Source organism: Hyaena hyaena, unplaced genomic scaffold (genome assembly GCF_003009895.1).
Source record: "Hyaena hyaena isolate Hyena2069 unplaced genomic scaffold, ASM300989v1 scaffold_809, whole genome shotgun sequence".
In the NCBI taxonomy this organism is placed as follows: Eukaryota; Metazoa; Chordata; class Mammalia; order Carnivora; family Hyaenidae; genus Hyaena; species Hyaena hyaena.
The window spans coordinates 450,120-474,164 of record NW_024081442.1 but is presented as its reverse complement, the minus strand read 5'-3'; the positions used below and the strand labels follow the sequence as shown (position 1 = coordinate 474,164).

General features: G+C 33.7%; 1 protein-coding gene across 1 annotated transcript in view; it reads left to right on the top strand.

The window, feature by feature from the left end:
- CSMD3 (CUB and Sushi multiple domains 3) overlaps positions 1 to 24,045 on the top strand; it is a gene marked incomplete at its 5' end in the record, with an annotated part of 448,395 nt that overhangs the window by 378,222 nt on the left and 46,128 nt on the right. The window contains 5 exons of the mRNA XM_039219338.1: positions 1,098 to 1,271; positions 2,044 to 2,229; positions 4,156 to 4,329; positions 7,114 to 7,296; positions 12,777 to 12,953. Coding sequence (XP_039075269.1) covers positions 1,098 to 1,271; positions 2,044 to 2,229; positions 4,156 to 4,329; positions 7,114 to 7,296; positions 12,777 to 12,953 — 894 coding nt within the window. The remainder of the gene's footprint in view (positions 1 to 1,097; positions 1,272 to 2,043; positions 2,230 to 4,155; positions 4,330 to 7,113; positions 7,297 to 12,776; positions 12,954 to 24,045) is intronic.

Genomic DNA, 24,045 nt, shown 5'->3' with positions numbered 1-24,045 from the left:
CATCGCCAACTAATACCACTGTTTTTCTTGTTGAATAATTGAGACTATAAAAGAAAATTGGCCTTTGGGGTAAAACTGGTTTCTTATTGATAATTTTAACAAGAATAAGATGCAGTTAAATTTCCAAATGAGTAGGTTGACATTAACAATACAACTGAAAAATAATTGCTCTTGGGTCATTTCAAAAGTACTAAAAGTGACTATGGTTTTTCACTGTGCCCAATTATGAAGCACTATTACTGGATTTGCTCTGATTAATAGAGGGAGATGATGCAATAAAACAGTTCACAGAAATAGAGTATTTGGGAAAAGCCCAACCACTTCATAAAATCAGAACAGAACTGTAATCCTAAAAATCTTTAAATATTTTACCTAATTGATACATTATTTCCCAATGAAATTGTGCAAACTTATCAAATATCACTTGTGAAGAAAGTAAACCATTAAGATTGGTTTAGAGAATATTAATCTTAGTATCTCAAAATAGTAAGGAGAATTTTACTACAGCATTATGCATTATTTTTATTGTTTACATGGTACAGTCACGTTAATTCTTGAAGCACACTTTGCTTGTCTAGTATCCATAAAAATGAACCATATAAATAATATTAAAATATTTCAAAATCAAATACATAAAACTGCTTGTATACCTTTAGTTATTAAACTGAACTAGAAAAGAAAAATAGGTTCAATTTCATTCCTTTCTGCTACTAACTAGTGACATGAACTTCAGTCATTCCAGATTTCTTTGAATTTCAGTATTTGTCCCTAAAGAGAGAGAGAGAGAGACAGAGAAAGGGAGAGAGATCATGAAAAGGTACCATGAAACTTTAAGCATCTCTGTATCACCAGCATAAAATGAATACAATTATAAATGTTCATCTGTTTACTAATATAATATTTCTATTATATTAGACAGACTATTTTGGCATTCTAAATTGCTCACTTGGAAAGGTAAAAGTACTTTAAATATATTTTCACATAAAAATGATCTTCTTTCTATGTTGTTTGAAATGATTAGCTACAATTGTCATGTGATAATTGATAACCAAATATTCTGCCTTGTTATTCTCTTCTCCCCCACCCATCGCCGTTAGCTGTTAGCTGCGGTCACCCTGGTAGTCCAATTTATGGAAGAACAAGTGGCATTGGATTCAACTTTAATGATGTGGTGACGTTCTCTTGCAATATCGGGTATGTAATGCAAGGGCCAACAAAGGCACAGTGCCAGGCCAACAGACAGTGGAGTCATCCCCCTCCAGTGTGCAAAGGTAAGTCTAACAGTATTCCAGCTTCGAGCATGGTAAGAATATATCTGGGTAAATATTCATGACAGCATTTGAAATAGCTTGGGCAGATTAGTAGATAGTTTTCAGCTAACAAAACAAAAAGTTAATATTGGTATCCTCTCATTTAGCTATGCTTTCCTTTTCTCCTTAATTTTTACCTTATATTGTTAAAACTTAAAATTCACAGGTTTTATTTTAACTGCTTAGCTTTATTATCTTGTATCCATTTTATGGCTGCATTCAAAAAGTCATTAAGATCACTTTTACTTGTTGTTTCCTTTATAAATAAGGTAACTTACGTTTGCATTTTTTTTCATATTTTTGGAGACTGTTGAGTCCTGTATTACCATGATGCCTACACTGGGGGGGGGGTTATTTATGGTTTTCTCTATATAAATAGATTAAAGAGAATGTTTTGGTGTCTGCTAAGAAGTATGATATACTTCATATACAATCAAGTTATAATTTTTCTACATTTTGTATGGTTTAACTATAACTTGTATTCTTTAAGTCTATACTCAACAGAATATGTATGGAGGTACTGTTGTTCAAAACTTTTTCAAAAATGTTTTCCTTTTCCTATGAATTCAACCACATGATTTCACTTCATTGTCTACATAGCCCATGTATTAATTTTAGTCCTAGAATCTTTGGTTTGATTAAATTTACCTTTGAAATGTCATTTCGAATAGAAATCTATGTAGCTCTTGTATATCATTCCAAACACAACTTTCAAAATTTGCCATTTGTTTAGTGGTGAACTGCTCTGACCCTGGAATTCCAGGCAATTCCAAAAGAGAAAGTAAAATAGAGCATGGAAATTTCACCTATGGCACTGTGGTATTCTATGACTGCAACCCTGGATATTTCTTATTTGGATCTTCAGTTTTAATATGTCAGCCAAACGGACAGTGGGACAAACCTTTACCAGAATGTATCAGTAAGTAGATAATGTGAATTATTCCTTGAGAAAATGCCATGGAAGCAAAATGGATGTTTAGTGTCTTAAAAAGTATTTAGAGCTATAGATCAGAAGGATTTTGTTTTCAATTATTTATTTTCATTTTTTACTTAAATTTTATGTTTTGAAACTATGCTTCCCTATAGTCTGCCAGGTGAATGCTGAAATACCATTTTTTTAGTAATATGCATGGGATTCTTTGATTTTAAACTTTGATAAAGCAGATAGAATATGAAAAGCAACATCTTTTATACTCTATGATATTACCATCCCATAAAAGGCAATTATATTTTGATTTTCTTTTGTAATAATATTTTAAATTTCATTTAAAACTATATTGGTCTTAATGTAAAATTTACCAGGCCTTAGAATACTTGAGGATTTAGACAAATGTGTTACTGAAAACTTACTGATTTAAACATTTATCATATTACAGACACATACACATATAAATGCAGTAAATGTGAACATACATCATCTTTCAAGCCAGTGAACATCTATTGGAATACACTGTGTTATATATTGTGTTGGAGTTGCAAATATAAATAACATAAATTATAGCAGATATGTGTAGAATCAACATATGTAGGGAGGGAATAATTTAACATAAATAATTATGTGAGAACAGAGAAATGAACATGAATTTAAAATATTTAGTTATTAAGTCTCAACTATAGCTATGTCTCAAAGAGTTGATGAATCATGAAAAGAAAGAGAACTTTATAGACTGAAGAAGTAGTGAGTCAAAAATCATTGTGCAAGTGATTTTTGGTTATATGAAATATCTAAATTATAGAATTATTTTATGATAATGTTTTAGATAAAGACGCTTTATATTTATAGGGTGGGACTTTTTGAAAATTTTGTGACTTCATGCACTGATGAGGAAACAAAACTTTATGAAGTGCCCTTTACATTTCAGTCTTCATGCAAATAAATTAGTTGTTGACCTTTTGCTTAAAATGTATGTCACTTCTTTATATAGACAGTTTAGTTTAATAGATTGATTCACTTAGTTTACTTTGTATGGCGATAGCATTAAAGTTAAAACTCTTTCATCAGACATATAAACAAATTTCTTCAGATTTTCTTAGCTCTCATACACTTTTTTGCCCTTTTTAATCTCCTATAGTATCTTTGGTAATGTGCAAAGTACTCAGGGTTTAGTAGTAAGTTTATATCCCTTTATGTGCTATTAAAGATTCTGGAGTCATATTGCATTGAATATTTTTCCAAGTTACAACTAAAAGGGAGTACACAGTTCACAAGCTACCTCTAGGTTATAAAGAAAATTCTACATTGCACGGATATCTCATTCCACTATGCTTTAGCAGTGTTTTAGTTAACAAGCTGCGGAGTATTTTCTTTGTACAGCATGATTTATTCATTACTGGCCAGGAATGGAATTATTCTAGACCATGTATTAGATTATGTGTCACAGATCCATTTTCAAATGAATTCGCTCTCTTTTACCTTCAAAATTGTTCCGTTTTAATTTCTGCATGGGCTCATTTTGAATCCTATATAGTATTGCAGGTCTTTATTTAGCTATTCCACGTTACTTCTCTCTCTAACTTGCATATCTTTGTCTAGGCACATATATGCTTCAAACTCATGTACATATGCATATAAACACACACTCACCACCCCCACACATAACAGAGTTAAACTCATTCATTTATGCATACTTAGAGTGTTCCTGCAAAACACTGGTGAGCGGGTTAACAAGATTGCTTGTATAACTGCAACTTTCATTTTATTTTTTAAAAGTCAGCTTTCACATGGATGTTTGACTTTGGGAGGTTAAGAATATATGAGCAGATAATTTCTGATTTATAAAGAGTGGTGCAGGTTGTTCGATAGGAGATATAAAAAAATTTTATATTCAATAATTATGTATTGTAGTGATTGACTGTGGACACCCTGGCGTTCCTCCTAATGTGGTCCTGTCTGGTGAGAAGTATACCTTTGGGTCCACTGTTCACTATTCCTGCACAGGAAAGCGTACCCTTCTAGGCCAGTCATCAAGGACTTGCCAGTTAAATGGCCATTGGAGTGGATCACAACCTCATTGTTCAGGTACCACTTGGAAAATTGGATATCGTGTGTTGGAAGTTATATCATTATTATTGTCATTATCAGAAATATATACACAAAACAACCTAAAAAGATAAAATAATACATTTTTTTAAATCTCATGAGAGAAACTGTAAGATTCCAATAAATCTATACATTTATTGGAATACTTCTAAGGCAATTTAGATTCAGAGGACAAATTAATACTCATCTTGTAGGTGATAAATTACTGACACAGGTTTGAACTGTGTGGTAGCTAGTGTAAATAATTAAGTGGTTTTAGAATGTTTCTCTGAGTATGGTGCTTTCGTTCACTAAAATGGTGAACCACTCAAGTTTTGAGTATTTCATTTTAGCAGTTGCAAAATGTAATTTTCCTCAGAACACAATGTTATTTCAATGATTTTCTGTTCAATTCTATTAAACTTTCTACACAATTGATTACTTAATAGCATACTTCTAAAATAAAGTACTAAATGTTTTAAATTAAACTAAGCCAAGTTTTATGAAACATATTCATAGACAGTATACAATTTGAGTTTCTATAATCCCAAGAGTTATCTTAGAGTAAATGAATATTTAACCTATTTAAAATTAATAATTTTTGAAGAGTATTTGATAAATCTTCTGTTGTGCTGTTTAAGCTTCTGCTTTTCTTTAAAAACGTCAATTAATTAGTTCACCCAAGTGGCTCAGTTAGTTGAGCATCCTACTTTGGTTCAGGTCACAATTTTGGAGTTAGTGAGTTGAATTTGCACTTCAAATCCTCTCTCTCAGAGTTCCCCTCTCTCTCTGTCCCTCCCCTACTTGCACTCTCCTTCTCAAAAATAGACCAAAAAAAATAATGTTGATTAAGTTTTAGATCTGTGATTTCCCCTTTTTTGATACACTTATTATATTTGTTTTGTTTTTACCTATCAGCTAAATGTTGGTACTTATTTTTCTGCCTATTGTTTTATTTATATTACTCATTATCTTTAGATTATTTTCTCTGTGGAGATCATAATGATGAATCAACATGGAGTTGTTTTACATGGTTTTCCTTTTAGAAGTAAAAGTTGTGAAATGGGGGTGCCTGTGTGGCTCAGTCGGTTCCACAGTTGGATAAGCTGAATATCCAACTTCAGCTTAAAGTCATGATCTTGCTGTTCAAGGATTTGAGCCCCGCATTGGACTCTGTGCTGACAGCTCAGGGCCTGGAGCTTTCTTCAGTTTCTGTGTCTCCCTCTCTCTCTGCCCCTCCCCCACTCATGCTCTGTCTCTCTCTCTCAAAAATAGGCAAGCATAAAAAAAGCTTTAAAGAAAGTTGTGAAATGGTTACTTATTTCAGAATCTCCTAATTAGTGGTTAATCCCTATGAAGTGACTATGTAGGACTTCAAATTTAATCTATAGATTTTTTAAAAAGTATTATTTTTAATGTGACCATAAAACTGACTTTAATGACAATTAAAACTCTTATCTTGAGTAACTCAATTAACTCAGATAGCCGATTATACATAAAAACATAAACCTATATGCATACATCCCAACGTATTAGAAAACTGCTTCTGAATTACAAAAAAGAATGCACATAAATATTTAAAAGTGAAATAGTGATCTTAACATTTTGTGTGGTTGTTAATATTAGATCACATGAAAATGAGGTGGTGTAAAGAAGGATTCTAAATATCCAGGACACATCACAAAAGGCATCTACACATATCATTTTCAATGTATATGCCTTCAACTTTTCTCCTTCTTTCTCTCTCTTAATGTAATACAATACTGAGGCAACTTGATTAGAATTATTTAAGAAATGATAAAGGGACTAAATAAAATTTAACATTAAAACCAAAAGATGAACACATAGCCATGACCAAAATCCTTATTAGGAACAAGTCAGAGGGCCCCTGGGTGACTTCATTTGGTCAAGCATTGTACTCTTCATTTCAGCTTAGCTCATGACCTCATGGTTAATAGGATAGAGCATCCCCCCCCCCACCCCGGCCCCCACACCCAGCCCACGGTTCTGTGCTGACAGCACGGAGCCTGTTTGGGATTCTCTTTCTCTCCCTCTGTCTCTTCTCCTTCGTCATTTATTCTCTCTCTCTTTCTCTCTCTCTCTCTCAAAATAAATAAATAAATAAACATGTTTTAAAAAGGAGCTTAAGTCAGAATTTCTAATCTTTGTTTACAATGTATTTTTATATTTTCATATTGGAAATGATATAATTCATTTATCTGTAGTCATTGGCTCTTGGTAGAGAAAATTAGGGGGTGAGCTTTTAGGCTACAGGAAATACTGTATTGTAACATTTATATTTTCCAGCACATTTCAGTTCTAATTTAACAAAAAAAGATTTTCAGCTATTAGAAAACACAGAGAAGGAAATATGTAAATTATCAAATCCAGTTTTTAATTTTAGTTATTTAAATCCCTTGTCATTTGAGCTCATAGAACTATCAATGATAAATATTCTATTAATTTTGTTATTAGCCAGTTTTTGAGATACTGAGAAAATGTCCTTAGCCAGTTTATTAGGCCCAAATATCCCTGATATAGCAAAGAACGTTATGCTCTACATAATTTTCTTTTACCTTTAGGTTTTTTTCTATGACTGGACTCATGAGTTCAGGACTGAGTTGAGCTCCACTCTGGGCATCTAACCTACTTAAAAATGAATAAATAAATTTTTTTAAAAAACACAGCATGCACAAAACAAAAGCCTACAGGCGTGTTGGACTAAATCATGAACATAGTAAATGTTTAATGAGATGGATTAATTTGAAGTGTCCTGAATTTCAGGTGATGCTACTGGTACCTGTGGGGATCCAGGTACTCCTGGTCATGGTTCAAGACAGGACAGTGATTTCAGAACCAAAAGCTCTGTACGCTTTGCTTGTGATATTGGTTATATCCTTCATGGCTCAGAAGAAAGAACATGTTTAGCCAATGGCAGTTGGACTGGAAGGCAACCAGAATGCAAAGGTAATCTAAACAGAAACTAAATATATTGAAAGGGTTGGAATTTATGGGGGCACCTGGGTGCCTCAGCCGGTTGAGCAGCCGACTGCAGCTCACAGTTCGTAGGTTCGAGCCCCACGTCAGGCTCTATGCTGACAGCTCAGAGCCTAGAGCCTGCTTCAGATTCTGTATCTCCCTCTCTTTCTGCCCCTCCCCCACTTATGCTGTGTTTCTCTCTGTCTCAATAATAAACAGACATTTAAAAAAATGTTTTTTAAAAAAGACAGGGTTTGAATTTAATGTGTACCTAAATTCAGTTGGTCACTATACTACAGGTACAATTGCTCCTAGCCATTCATCCTGTCCCAATCATGGAATAAAGGCACTAGTATTACAGTTTTGCTGACCTCATCCTATTGGAGAACTGTGATAGATAATAATTATAAAAAAAAATCTCTCATGGGCTATTTATGCACAAATATTGTTTACATCACCACAAACATCTCAATTGGAAAAATTAAAAAATATTTCTTAAAAGCATGTATTTTTACCGCTTTATCATAATGCTTTATATAATGGATACTATCAGGGAAAAAATAGATTGTTCTTGACATTAACTCAAGATTTGTTTTAGTTTCAGTTTTGTAAATGGAATAATATAGGAAGACGCCTAAATGAGATTTTTATGGATAGAGTACAATTGGTGGTAGCTAGAATCCTTAAAAATTTTGATGTTTAAGTAAAATTGTTAATCATTCTGACTGACTCAGAGTTAACATAATTAAATCTTTACAGATTGGCTAGAAAATGAAGTATTGCTGAAAAATTATCCATATAATTTAAACTATTCTTTTTGAGATGACTTTAGTGAAAAAGCTAAACTTGTAAAGATATTTATGAAATGTACTTGACTTATACCAAATGTAACAGGTTTTATAAATAGAAAATAATTCCCAATAGAACCTTCTTGACAGTCTCCTGAGTGAGTATATTTCAGAATCCTTTTATGATATTTAAAATTAATGTCCATATTCTAGGAAGAAGGATAGTTATCTTTTTTTTCACGTTACCAAATTTAATCTTAATTAAGAGACTTGCAGCTCAGCTGCTATTATAAGGGAAACAAGTTGAGAAACATGTTGCTGAGCAAAAGACAATTAAGTAAGACTAAGCTCTCTACAGATTTCTCAAACTTATTTTCCAAAGGAAAATTCTCTGTAATTATATTGCACATTACATGGGTGATATCTAAGTCATCCCTTTGTTCAGCTGAACTACAAAACAGTTTTTAGATGAAATGTGTCATGCTGACTTTGTTTTGTTAGTATGTACATTATGGATAAAAATGAACTAGGAGTTATAGCAAATAGATGTAGTTCATATAAATCATTTAGAAAAATAGATTCTAGTAGATGACTAGACAGAGGGAATGAACAGAAAACAGAGGAGCCAAAAACAATATTGCAACCTATAGAAAAAAATTCTATGTAACTACTTATCAGAAAGTTATAATTGATTATCAAAGCATTAATTTCACTTGTTTAAAAATGAAATTCTAGTGTACATGCAGCAAAACTAGAACTTTAAAACATTTCTAGAGGTTATTTTTTGTTATAATATTTTAGGGTAATTTAACAAAAATACATATTTGTTCATAGACTCTCTATAGCTTTGACTTATTAACTTCACTTTTGAGGATTTTTTTCCTAAGAAAATAAAAATATTAAAGAAAACACAATTGTAATGATGCAATTTTATATTTCTAATTGATTATGACCAGCAATAACTGAAAAGAATTAGACAGCAGTAAGAAAAATATTATATAAGCAGTTATATATTGACATGATGTAACAGTATATCATCAACAATATATTAGAATAAAGGCCATGATAAAATGTAAATTTCTAATGTAAGTTTCTTGTAAAACTTTGTTAAAAATTAAGATTCAGAATTAGGCACTCTAGTAAAGGCCTGGGAAATGATATTTATTTAAGGCAAAGTATAAAAGACAGTAAACAAAAATGATAATAGAACATAGTGGTGAAATTCGTAGTATTTTTATTCTCTTTATTCCAAATGTTTTGTAATATTAATTACTTTAGTAACAGTAAAATATAAAAGCTTTCATAGATGTATTAATGCGATGAATAAAATACATGGGAAAATAAAAATATCAAATGTATTAAAATAACTTAATAAATAGAAAATACAAACTTAAAGAATATAGCATTTTGATAAACTGACAAAGATTTTAAAAATAATGGTGTGTGATGTTGCAGAGAATGTGTGATAAGCAAATACTTTTTTTTAAACCATTGATACAAGTGCATTGTTATACATCTTGAGTAACTCTATATATACTTCAAAGAAGTAAAAATATTTTTCAAAAATAAAAATTATTGAGAAATTCTACTTCCAGACATTTATTTTAAAAATACCATATGATTTCACTTATATGTGGAATTTAAGAAACAAAACAAAGGATAATAGGTGGAAAAAAAGAGAGCAGAAAATCAAGAAACAGACTCTTAACAATAGAAAACAAACTGATGGTTACCAGAGGGGAGGCGGATGAGGGGATGGAATAAGGAGGGCACTTGTGGTGATGAGCACTGGGTGTTGGATGAAAGTGTTGAACCACTAAATTATACACCAGAAACTCATATTACATTGCATGTTAATTAACGGGAATTCAAATAAAAATTTTAAAAATGGGACCAGTGTACACAGTTGTATATATAAGCTAGACTGCATTAAACTATATTATATGATAAAGAAATTAAACTAAATTAATTTCATGTTTATCAATAGATTGGTTAGGTAAGTTATGAATATACATATCATATAAAACTGTCTAGTTACTAAACTTTATGAAGGAAGGATGCCCTAATTAGAATGTTAAGTAAGAAAAATAAGATTATAAAATAAAGTATTTCTATCTTTTAAAATGGTAATATTTTACTCCTGTATACTCTGTGCTTAGCACAGTGCCTAAAATAAACATCATGATGAATATATATTCATTTATATGTATTTGTATATACATATTAATATAAGTATATATAAGTAATTTATCAAGTGCTATCTCTTGGTGGATTTATACATTACCTTTAATTTCTTCTTTATACTTTCATTTATTTTTTGACCTTTTATAAATAGCTATTTATCACCTTGATAAAAAGTAAAAAAGGTACAGTAATTTTAAAAATTACCTTTAGTAACAAATAAGAGTAAATATAAAATATGATTCATTAAATGTATCTGACACACACAAATAATCAACTGGGAAAAATACATCATGTTTCACCTTTCATTTACTAGTCTGAATAAAACAATACTCCAATGTTATACTGTCAGAATCATCCTTATGAACTTGGGCTAGTTGAAAATCTGCCATTAACTAGCTATCAGACCTTGAGCAAATTACTTACTCTCTCTGTGCCTCATTTTCCTACCAAGAAATGGTAATGATGTTAATTTTGAGTCAGAATTTTTGTGCGATTAAATAATATTTTAAAAGTTGTAGCTGTCACATAGTAAATGCTCAATGAATGTTAACCATCATTTATATTAGATTAGGTCAATTGACAGCTGAGAAATGACTCTAGGAGAAATGGCTTTGTCAGCTAGTACTAAACATAAATGGAGCTATTTTCACCCCAACTTCCCCCAAATGTCAGTATTACAGAGGCAAAGTTGTTATTGCTTCCTTTGCTGTCTCCAAAAAGATTTCAGCTTTTTCATTCATGATAGATTTTTCACTTACCTCCTTTTACGTTAAGTTAATTTTACTTGTTTAATTCAGATAACATTCTGGGTAAGAAAAATGTGTGTACTGAGGGGAGGAATTAGAGACCAGAGAACGAGAGTAATAGTGTGATTTGTCTGTACTTGGAAACCAACCTGACCAGAAAAGTTCTTGATTTTTATTGTACAAAAGATTGACTGAACCTGGGTCCTTATTACAAAATGCAAATTACTTGACATCTTGAAACAAGGATAATGTTTTTGCAAATCTTTCTTGTGTTGTGTCAAGACTATCAGGCATAATACATAACAAATAAGTATGACCAGATTATTATTTTAGACAGGTACTAATAAATATAGAAGAAGGTAATTACTCTTGACAGCACATAAAAAGATTTACTGCATCATATGTTCTGCTGAAATACTATTTGGAGTTTCATATTGTTGTATTATGTATGTGTAAGTTTCCTGTCTACATACACATACACCCAAACATACAGTACTATTACAAAGGAATGGCAAAATTAAATATTTAAGATGCAGCAAGTGATTTACATGGTACTTCTGAAACTTTAATTAAATTTCATATTCATAAAGATAACCTTAAACTATAAAGTACTAAAGTATGTTCTTACATTACAGAAAAATTTAGTGTGACATTCAGCATAGGCTTGTTTTTAAGAGATTTTAAAAATTCACTTATGGCATTAATGACAAATAGTTAAACATAATGCAGATTATTTAATCATATAAAGTATTTGTGTTTGTAATTCTTGCTTAGGATATGTTGCAAACTTAATGCAAAATATTCATAGAATTTATTTTGTTTTTATTCAATTTATTTTTTCTACACGTTAGCCCAGAAATAGAGATAATAAAGTCCTAATGCAAATCAGTTATATACTTACCTAAATAAAAATATACATGGATGCTTTTAATACTTAAATTGTTCATTTTATATCTATCCTCTTAGTACAATTATAATAAATTGTACTAATAAATTGTACTAATAATAAAATGTTGCATCTTGTTGTTACATCTGTTCCAATTTTACATGAGTTGCTTTTTAGGCCAACTCTTTTTTTTTTTTGAATGGCTTTATTTTTTTTTACTTTTATTTTTTTACAAGTAGTTTATTGTCAAATTAGTGTCCACATAACACCCAGTGCTCATCCCCACAAGTACCCTCCTCCATGCCCATCTCCCCCCCACATCCATCAGTCCTCAGTTTTTGTCAGCATTCAAGAGTCTCTCATGGTTTGCCTCTCTCCCTTTCCCCCACCATTTCCCCCCTTCTTCTCCCCCTTGTTCCTCAGTTAAGTTCCTCCTAATCCTCATATACATGCAAACATATGATATTTGTCCTTCTCTGCCTGACTTATTTTGCTCAGCATAATACCCTCAAGGTCCATCCATGTTACTACACATGTAGGCCAACTCTTATAATCCTTCTTTGAAAGATTTTGTAGTGCCCAAAGGCAGTACTCTCAACTACTTTATTGTGCAATGTTTCTATCAAAGGCACTAACAAAACTCTACAAAAAGTAGCCATGATTTGCATCCCAGTAGTGAAACTAGTAGAATCAATATAAATTCATCTTGAATTTCAACTATTTATAAAAGACGATCCAATGCGTATTTTAGAAGGTTTTGTAGCTCCTTTGGATAATTTGAAAGAATCATTTAGTCATTACCTTTTTATGAGAGGAATTCTAACAACATTTTTATAGGTACTCCTAACCCATTTTGTTTCATAGCTGTGCAGTGTGGCAACCCAGGAACGACAGCTAATGGAAAAGTTTTTCGGATTGACGGCACAACATTTTCCAGTTCAGTTATTTATTCTTGTATGGAGGGATACATCCTTTCTGGACCTTCAGTTAGACAGTGCACAGCCAATGGAACATGGTCTGGAAGTTTGCCTAACTGTACAAGTAAGTTTCTTCTCATTTTTTTTTTAATGTTTTTTTTTTTTTATTTTTTCTAGGAGAGAGAGAGAGAGAGAGAGAGAGAGACAGACAGCGTGAGCAGGGGAGGGTCAGAGAGAGAGGGAGTTACAGACTCTGAAACAAGCTCCAGGCTCTGAGCCGGCAGTCAGCACAGAGCCCGACGCGGGGCTCGAACCCACGAACCGCGAGATCATGACCCAAGCGAAAGTCGGACGCTTAACCGACTAAGCCACCCAGGCGCCCCTCTTCTCATTATTTTAAGCCATTACTAGTTATGTGAAAAAAATTTGAGGATATAAATGTGCATGTGTGTGTTTTGTATTTAACCAAACCATGCAAGGTTATGAATATTGGTATTTGTCTTCCAGAGTAAAAGAGGGTAGTAGTGTTATAGTTAGAATGTACACTAGTGACTTTAAGTACCGGCTGGCTTCCCAAGGTACTACATTGGCGGAGGAAAGAGGAATAGCAGAAAATCAGTGCTGTTAATTATAATTTAACAGTTATTTAAAGATAGTGATGAATTATCAGCTATAATTGAGATTAAGTATACAAAGAAAGCAATTTTATTTTGCAGTCTAAAGCACATCAATAACTGACTTGGTTTTAAAATTTCTTAATGAGAAACATGTTTCCAGGACTCAGAAAGGCATTGGGTTTTTTGCAAATGTAATCTTGTAAAGGTCAGTAGTTGCTCTTGACAAATGTCCACAGTGGAGCAACCCTTAGCTGACCTAATAATTCCCAGAAATTTAACTGAGAAGACAGGCTTTACACTGTGTGTGAGCCAATGATCCATTACCTTCCTTTTAAAAAATTAGGTCTTCTGTGAGTATTTGCATTTCCTGAATGACTGGCTCAACTGAATCACCCCATAGGAGGATGCGAATAAAGCCATGTCATGACCTATCTCTCATGACACATGATTCTGGAGAAAACTGCTTGTAGTTACTATCTTGTCTACAAAGATTGTTTGTGCAATGACAGGGCTGTTGAGGTACCTTGTGCGAATAGTGTCTCTTCAATGGTGAAGGCAGACTATGGCTAGGAGACAAATGAAATGACCACTGAATAGAACATATTTCCACATCTATAATAGCAAAAATATTTTCAGGTTGTTCATTCGAGTCAGTAAAAAGTAATTATTCCTGGCCCTATGTCAGCCCCAGACATTGTTACATATAATCTTTTGGGTAATTCTTTACCCGACCTTGGGCAGATGGTCACAGACTGATCAATATTTTGCTGAATACTCAGCGAGTTCTCTTCCTACATCTCTTTCTGGGCATGACCTGTCTGGTTCTCCGTCTCACAAGCTCTATCCATTTGTTCTCTCCTGACTCTCAAAACCATCTCTTCAACAGAGGGTGTTGCATGGAGTCCCTGTCTCTATGCCAAGGCCTGAAAGTTCTCTTCAGGCAGTGACATGAGCCACTCTTAGGACTCAAGGATCACCATGCTTCTGTGCTCTGCTGCCTGAGGAAACCGGATTTTTCTTCCTTGTGACTCCTCCCACCCCAACCCCTGGTTGTTTCAAATGCAGAATAAAAATAAATTCTCCCTGATTTCTCCACTTTGAAGGAAAGAAATCCTTCTACTTACTTTAAAAATGTCTCATTTTTTGGTGATCCCAAAAAACTTAAGAGATAATAAATATGATTTACTATTTCCATACTATATTACCCCATTTGAGTCTTTAGAACTATATCCTGGTATTTTTTATTTTTTTAATGTTTTTTTACTTATTTCTGAGAGAGAGAGACAGCATGAGCAGAGGAGGGTCAGAGAGAGAGGGAGACACAGATTCCAAAACAGACTCCAGACTCTGAGCTAGCTGCCAGCACAGAGCCCGATGCGGGGCTCAAACCCATGCACTGTGAGATCATGACCTGAGCCAAAGTCAGACAGTTAACCGACTGAGCCACCCAGGCACCCCTCCTGATATCTTTTATTTATTTATTTTTAAATATTTTTTATTTATTTCTAGGAGAGAGAGAGAGACAGCGTGAGCAGGGGAGGGTCAGAGAGAGAGGGAGACACAGACTCTGAAACAGGCTCCAGGCTCTGAGCTGGCAGTCAGCACAGGGCCCGACGCGGGGCTCGAACCCACGAACCGCGAGATCATGACCTAAGCGAAAGTCGGACGTTTAACCGACTAAGCCACCCAGGCGCCCCTCTCCTGGTTTCTTTTAAATATCAGTTCAAATGACCCATTTGGCAAAGCCTTCTCAAGACACTTCCTCATATCCCTTTTAGCTAGAAGTCATCTCTCCGTGGTGTATAAGTGCTTTTTCTTTTTCTAATGGAAATTACCTATAATGCTAAACTGTAAACTTTATAGGCAGTAGTAACCAGGTCTGTTTATCTCAGTGACTTTCTAGTGTGGAGCACAGAACCTTGTATATGAATGACTAAGTAATTAGTTGTTGACTAACTGGATTATTTCATTTGCATTTTACCTATTAGTATACACAACTTATCATTTCACTCCATTTTAAAATGTTTGCAGAAAGGACTTATAATTTTGTAGATAACATGGCATGAAGTTTCTAGAAGATTGTATGTGTTTAATATACAGTTATCAAAAAGATGAAATAATGAGTATATTCAGAGTAAAGAAAATCTGTTGAGTAATACATCTTTGTTTTCCCCACAACGAATAACAATTTAATTTCATCATTGGTAAATATCTAAGTCTCTTATTTAAGTTGTTTACCAAGTTTAGTAAAGATAAATATACGTATCCCAATTTTTGAGACTCAAAATTGCATTTAATTGGATCATTTTCATTTTACTTAAATTTTTAAATCAAATTAAAAATCAACTAATTCAATACAGATTAGTTACAAATAACATATCAAAAATATGAAGAAAGTTTCTTTCCTTATGTCAGTTCTTCAAGGAAAAATATTGTGTTAAATAAGGTATTTTAAGCACTAGTTTTTAAATGATGAATCACTATTAAATTAAAAACAGAATTTGTAACAGTTGACTTACTTTATAGGCACAAAAGTGCCAATATCCCAGTAGCACTCCAAACAAAATCAAAAAGAAAAATATCCCTTAAAAAGGAGAACAGAGAGAGGTTTGAATGGTAATTAAAATAGGCTAAGCTTCTATAATTAAAGAATCTAACATAGTGATAATAACTTACATGTGGTAATAAAACTGAATTAGAGTGACTGTCTCAGATTTCCTCTCATTAATTTACAGTGGAAGTTAATTTAAACATATTATTGATAAAACCATGTAATTTTGCATCTGGAAGAGATTATATCACAGACTTGCACATGTAGATCAGGAAACCAAGGCACCATATCATTTAACTGACTTATTGTTTACTGTCAGAGTTTACTGCCAGTTATTTCTGCCACATACATGGATGGAATTTTCCATTAAATTCAATTATGTTATATATATATATATATTACATTAAATCAAATCAAATTTAACCAGAAAGGTTAAATTCAAATAATAAGTATTTTAATAAATTTTGACTTAATATAATTGCCTTTTGTAGACATCATTTTTTAGCATCTATATACAAGGACTTAAATATAAATTTGAAATGAATTATGTTACATATGAGGAAAATTTAAAGTGCCTGAATTAAATTTCCAAACCATAGCCTTGGTAATAGTTCTTGGCAAATTCACCTAAACAAAACAAAACTTTCCTTTTTTCCCCCCAAATGGTTATTATTTTTACTCATATAGAATAATATCTGTTATTGAGTGTTTGCCAGTGGTTAGGATTTATGCTGAGTACTTTATACAAACCCTCTCCCTATTTCTAATAACAAATCTGTGAAATATACACTATTATCCTTTCTATTTCACATTTGAAGAAATGGTATCTTACAGGGAAAACACAACTGTATTCCTCATGGGAACACAGCTAGCATATACAGGATGTAAGATTTAAACCCACATTTATTTGACTCAAGAAGCAATTTTCTCAGGTTCACTTCATTCTTTCCTTTTGCACCTTTCCTCCTTTTTGTTTTCTCACTTTATTTTCTACCTTCACTAGAATAATCAAGTATATTTGCATGATATAAGTAAAAGACATTACTCAGAATGCATATGGATTTGTTTCATTAATTTATGGCCTATTCCTCTCTATTTTTTTTTTCAATTTCCCTGCACTTACCAATTTGAGTTCTACAGGGTTATATTATTTCTTAATGATTTGACTACTTGTAAGATTAATTTTTTTCAATAATACTTTCTGCTTAAAATCACAATTTCCTCTATATATCTTGTCAATAATTTTTGTTTGTTTCAAGATGAATGTCCAAACATTAATACAAATATATGTTAGTAATAAATCTGCAAATCTTGCAAGAGATGAAATATTTTGATGTGTTGAGTCAAAGGAAATGAATCAGGCTACTGTTGAATCACATACATAATCATTGACAAAATGGATCTGCTAGAATTGGAACAATATCAGCTGAAAGAGATAAAATCAATGAGACATGATATGATAAATGTTTCAATATAGGATGATTTGAGCATAAAAGAATTAATAGAGACCCTTGAGGAAATTAATAAAGCCCTTAAAATATAGGTGAATGAATTACCCATTTACAATGATGTGGTGAAAGTAAAGTGAAAAAAATTCAATTCTATTTGGATTTTTTCTACCTTTGTTAAAATAAAATTTTGATCAGTCAAAGTGGTTTTCTTCCTCTTATCATTAGGAAACTAGTTCATCCTACATAGTAAAAATCAGAGTAGTGATCTAATTTTTAAATAAAATTTTATTTTTTAACTCACAGCATGATATATTGTATCTAAAAAATGCAGAACTGTGACTATGTATGGTAATTGTACTACTTATATGTTCAGTTAATAAAAAATCATCTACACAAAGTCTACTATCTTTTGGTACTTTCCCAGGAACTGAGAATAAAAAGTCCAATAAGTAAGGTCTGTGGGCTCTAATATTTCATAGGTCAGCAAAGAAGCATTGATATTCCAAGCACTTTCACCCTTTGAGAATTTTCCACCATGGTGATTTGCATATGTACCTTTTATTTGCTTGACTGGCTAGTAGAAACACACACACACACACACACACACACACACACACACACACACACACTGCTTTTCTGTCCTTAAAAGAATCACAGTCCAGTCTTGTGGGTAGATTTGCCGTGTTCATTTTAATGATTTTTGGAAACACTTTTGGAATAAATGTAATTTAATAATAATGGTAATGCCCCCACCCTTCCTCTTTCATATCTAACCAGAGTAGAAATGTAGTAAAAAAGTAAAATTTCCTTACAAAAATTCTGTTAATACCTGCTAATATTCAGCCTGCTCAAGATTGCAAATGAATTGAGAAATTGCATATCTAATCAATCTTTCTCTAAAGTCATGCCTCACAAAAAGAACTCTTCTGTCTTCTCTAGGTAGGTGCTTATCCAGAACCCACTATCAGTTCTGGAGTGTGAAGCTTCCCTCAAATAACTATTTTTGTCTTGGGTAGGTAAAAGAATATATCATGAGATCAAGGTCCTACATCTAAATATCATGCACACCTTGGCAGAGGAATTATGTTAAGAAACATCCATGAAACTAAACCAAGCTGGAAGGAAAAGATATTTGCCACAATACTAAGAAGCTCACAAAAGTACTCTGATTATAAAATTTGGTGAAGTTCCTTTCTGTAATGTTTAAAATGAGAAAAAAAAGAGCTAAACAATGAGTGACTGGGTGGCTCAGTCGGTTAGGCATCCAACTCTTGATTTTGATTCAGGTCATGATCTTATGGATCGTGAGTTCAAGCCCCACACCAGGCTCTGAGCTAACAGTGTAGAGCCTGCTTGGGACTCTCTCTCTTTTCTCTCTGCCCCTCACTTGCTCACTCTCTCTCTCTCTCTCTCTCTCTCTCTCTCCCTCTCCCTCTCTCTTTCTCTTAAAATAAATACACTAAAAAAAAAAGGAGCTAAAAACTAAGCACAAGCAAATACTCATTTAAAAATATAGTACAAGATCCTTACCTTTTGGTGTCTTGTCAGGCAGAACCACCTCTTTACCTCAAGCACATAGTGCACATAGTATTTAGGAAGAAGATACAATCTGCCCCAGGACAGGGCTTGAAGTAAGGACTGGCTTTCAGTGCTAAGAAGAAATAAAGTGATTTGTTCCTTGGAATTTTTTTTAACCCACTAGGACTCCTTCCAAAATGATTAATGACCTGTATCTGGCAGGTCTTGTTATTTGGGCCAAGGGCAGCATACTCATTCAGATCCAGAGATAAATGAATGTCAGGCTTTTGTTCCAAATAACCAGGGCAGAAATGGTCCTTACTGGATCTTTGTTACCAAACTGAGATTTCTTGAAGAATTTTCTTTCTTCTTACTTTTTTGTTGTTGTTTTTTGTTTGTTTGTTTTTGTAGAGAACAGGTCAGAGATATGTGTAAAGTGAAACTAAAGAGTCATCTAAATCTCCTCAAGGAGGGAAAGCTATCTCTGAGTGTAGTAGTTTCCAAAAGGGGGTGATTTTGCTTCCCAGGGGATATTTGGCAGTGTCTGGAGATATTTTTGGCTGTCACAGTGCAGGTGAATTAAGTGCACTATTATTATCTAGCAGATAGCAGTCAATGCTAAACATCCTTAAAGCATAAAGCAGCCCCCTACAATCAAAAATTAGTTGATACTGAATCAATAGCGCCGAGCTTGAAGTTGAGAAAACCTACTACTGAGATCTAAAAAGGAAACCAGGGGCACCTGGGTGGCTCAGTCAGTTAAGCGCCCGACTTCAGCTCAGGCATGATATGATTCTGTGGGTTCGAGCCCCATATTGAGCTGTGCTGATAGCTAGCTCAGAGCCTGGAGGCTGCTTTAGATTCTGTGTCTCCCTCTCTTTCTCTGTGCCCTTCCATGACGCATGCTCAGTCTCTCTCACTCTCAAAAAATAAATAAAAACATTAAAAATGTAAAAAAAACAAAAAGGAAACCAATGTTTCAATTGAGAGATTATATAAAATCAGAAGCATTATCAGAGAAATGACCATCTTTCTGGAACTTCGATCTGCTAGGATGGACTTTTTTTTCTGAGCTTGAAACCTGGAACAGTACATTGTAGTTATTTCTGAGCAAGAATGTCCATTGATGCATTGTTTCTAATAGGCAAACAGTGAGATAACACAAACTTCAAAGGTTTGGTTACATAAATTATATTCCATGTATATCCATGAAAGGGAATAAAAGTGTGATTAATGTGATTCTATGTTATTTAAAAATGCATATTTATAATTCTCACTTAGGAAGTTAAAAGAGAAAGTAGCTTTGAAGTGGCATAGACTAGAATCACCGCAATTGTTTTATTTTTAGCATAGATATCATTTACTTAGATTTATCATAAATGATGCCAAATGGGCATCAATTACATGATAGAAGCTAATGAGAAAAAAACTTCCCACAAAAACAACTCAAACCTTTAAAACATTGTATATTTTTTGAGAATTTAAGCTAATCATCTTTCTTACATATCATTCACATATTGACTCTTTAAATGAATATTTACTTAATCTGTTTTTAACAAGTTATGTACTAGACTAGGCCCTGAAAGTAGAACAATGTAGAAAAGAGACAAAATAATTGTCTTCATGGAGTTTATTGGTTGTGTGTGTGTGCGCGCGCGCGCACGTGTGGTGGGGTTTTGGAGTGGTGAGGGTCCAGAGCTGAGGGTCAAGAAAGAATTCTTGAGAAATCTTCTGTGCAAAAATGTGATTTTATTAAAGCACAGGGACAGGACCCTTGGTCAGGAAGAGCTGCACTGCGGTTGTGAAGAGTGACTGGTTATGTACCACGGAGTTGGGCAGGTCAAGTCAAAAGGGAGGCCTCCAGAAGGACTTTCTGGAGGACCTTCTAAAGAGGACTCCTAAGATCCCAAGGGTTTTGCTATTGTTAAGCTGAAGTTGTTTTCCCTACTACAGTAGGGGGTTCCCGGAGAAATGTTATACTCTGTATTTGCCTCAGTATTTGTCAGTGGGCTGCAGGTTATAAAGAAATTTAATTTTACTTGCCTTTCTGGCCTTTGTTCCCCACACCACTGTGGAGGGAACAGTGATATTGGGACTCCAGGAAACTGAGTCTCTAGGTTTCTGGAGATTTGGCTATTGATAAGATTGCCTTTTTGTTGTCATTTACTAAGATATTTGTAAACTGATGGAGACTCATGTCCTCCTGGACCATGATTTCTATCAGGTAACCATTTGTTTTCTCCTCTTAGCTTTAGGGCAGTCAGGAGTGTCTGAGGAATGTCACACATATCACACTTTGAGAGGGGGTGTGTGCCAGCATGGGCTTTGCCCTCAGCTTGCCTTATACCTCTGCATCACAGCATGGGTACTTGTGCACTGTGTGCTGAGGGGATTTGGTGACCTTTGAAAAGATTTTTCTTGGAAGAAAGTACAGCACTCCATTGTCATGAACTGAGGTCTCTTGAATTTTAGGGTAAAGTCCTACACAGCCACTATTCTGAGGTTTTGCCTGGAAAGACCAAAAGCCTCTTTTTTGTTGCTGAAAACAAACTGGTGGCAAATGAATTGACCTGTGGAGCAGGTGCTGTTTACAAAGACTTGCTATTGGAAACTGCCTCTTTGCTCTTTGCTTCACTAGAAAGCTACCAATAATTCCTTGTGAAGCCCTTGTTGTCAGGCACTTCATTCATAAGGCTGCCACATAAACAAACTCTTTCTTGATGCCTTTTTGTAAAATAAGCCCTCTGTCCTCATTTTCAGTAGCTATACCTCAGCTCAGTGCTTTGGGACAGATCACCTGTTTTTTCTTGCCAGACTTCTATTTCAATCTGTAAAGTGCTGCCTAGAAAATAACAACACTGTATATGTATGCTCTTTAACGGCCCGCTTCTTGATTGGAATGTAGGTTAAAATATATATATCACACACATATGTATAGTTATATATATGTGTTATATGTTATATACATATAACATATGTATATGTATATATAACTATATATATGTATATATACATATAGATGTATATATACACATACCCAGAAGGCAAAAGGAAACAAAATAAATCAAAGGCTTATACTCACTTTTATGTAGTTGTAAATTTTGAAACAAACTGAAATTTTGAAATGATATTCCTGGTAAATAACTGGGATTTGATTTCCTATTCAATTCAGTTGCATAATTTTTTTTTTAGTTACATAATTTTAAAAATCGTTTCTTCTACAATTATTAAAAGAGCAAAAATTATCCTATATGCAAAACTCTTATTAGGATCAGACAGAAACACTCACTGGGTGTGATTTCAGCAAACTGTCCCCAGGGCTCCTAGGATTATCAGGTGAAGTGTGGTGAACATTGTTCTTTAATTAAATGCCATTATTCATGATCTTAAAACTTCTTAGGCTTAGCGGATTAGAATAATATGAAAGAAATCTTGACATTCATAATTTTAGTGGTAAATTAATAAATACAATGTAATTGAAGTGCTATTAAGGTTTTCTATGCCTTAATCTACTTTTAGTCTTTGACCCTAGACATCCAAAATACTTCTCTAATCTGATCACCTATCCTGGTGGCACCAATTAGATGATCAGGGAATCTTCACTGAAGAATTAATTAAAAGTAAAAATGAGAGAATATAGGGCAGATTTACCTGATGAAATTATTTAGCCTTTTATGAACAAAAGGATTTTGGGCACCAGGGTGGCTCCGTGGTTAAGCATCTGACTTCAGTTCAGGTCATAAACTTGCAGTTCAGGAGTTTGAGCCAGGGACTTAGACTCTGCTGACAGCTCAGAGCCTGGAGTCTGCTTCGGTTTTTGTCTCCCTCTCTCTGCCTCTCTGCTTGCACTCAGTCTCTCTGTCTCTCAAAAATAAATAAACTTTGGAAGTACAAAATTATCTATGAACAAAAAGATTTAAAGGGCAAAAAAAAAAAAAAAAAAAGGATAGTAAAAGGCAAGTAACCCCATATGTTTTTTTTATCTCTAGAAAAGAAACAGTGTAACCTTGTATTTTCCTTTTTCTTTAGCTGTCAGAAAGCTTTTAGACAATTCCTTGCCCAAAGCAAGCTTAAACCACATACCACAAAACAGCAAATTCTTTTGTCACTTATATATAATCTCTGTTATGCCTTATTATTAAATATCATATTTAAAATTATTTCTCTTTTCTGTTATCTTAGTCTTTCTGAAAGATTTCAGATGGCATTATAAATGATAATATTATATGTGTAAACAGAGCAAACTTTAAGGACTAATACAATTGATAGAACTTCATGATGGGGTTTTGGGGTGATGGGGGGTTCATGGGGTCTGGAGCCAACGGCCAAGAAAGAATTCTTAAAGACATCTTTGGTGTAAAAAGGTGATTTTACTAAAGCACAGGGTCAGAGTCCATGGGCAGAAAGAGCTGCATCCTGGTTGTGACGGGTAACTCATTATATACCCTCAGGTTGGGAGGGGGTCAGGGATAAAGTTTCTAAGGTATTTTTGAAACAGAGTTTCCAGGACCTTGAGCTGTTACTAGGAAAACACCATTAATTACTGTTTAATAAAACTTTAGTCATGAGACCCTTCAGATGTGTATCAGAGGGACGTATATAAGCTTGGAGTCTGATTGCCAGCATATATCTTGGCGGAGTTGAGATAAAGGAAGTTTCCAAAGGAATTTTTTTATGTTAAAGTAGACTTGCAGGATCCTGGAATGTCAGGATAATGTTAAGCTAAGATTCCCTTTGCCCCTAACAAAGTGTCATCATCGAGGCAGATGCGATCCTAGAGGGCGGTCACTCTGCCTGTTTCGAGGACTTGTCAGTGGGCTGCAAGCAGTAAGGGAATTTAACTTTTCATTTGCCTTAGTTTCCTACATCATCATGGCAAGCACTTGACCCTTCTTACGTCTTCATGAGGGTGATATTAAGGCTCCAGGAAATGGAGTCTATAGGTTTCTGGAGATTAGGCTATTAATAAGATTGCCTTTTTGTTGTAGTTTACTTAAGTTATATGTAAACTGAAGGACACTCCTCTCCTACATGACCATGATCTCTATCAGTCAACTGTTTGCTTCCTTTCCTTTCCTC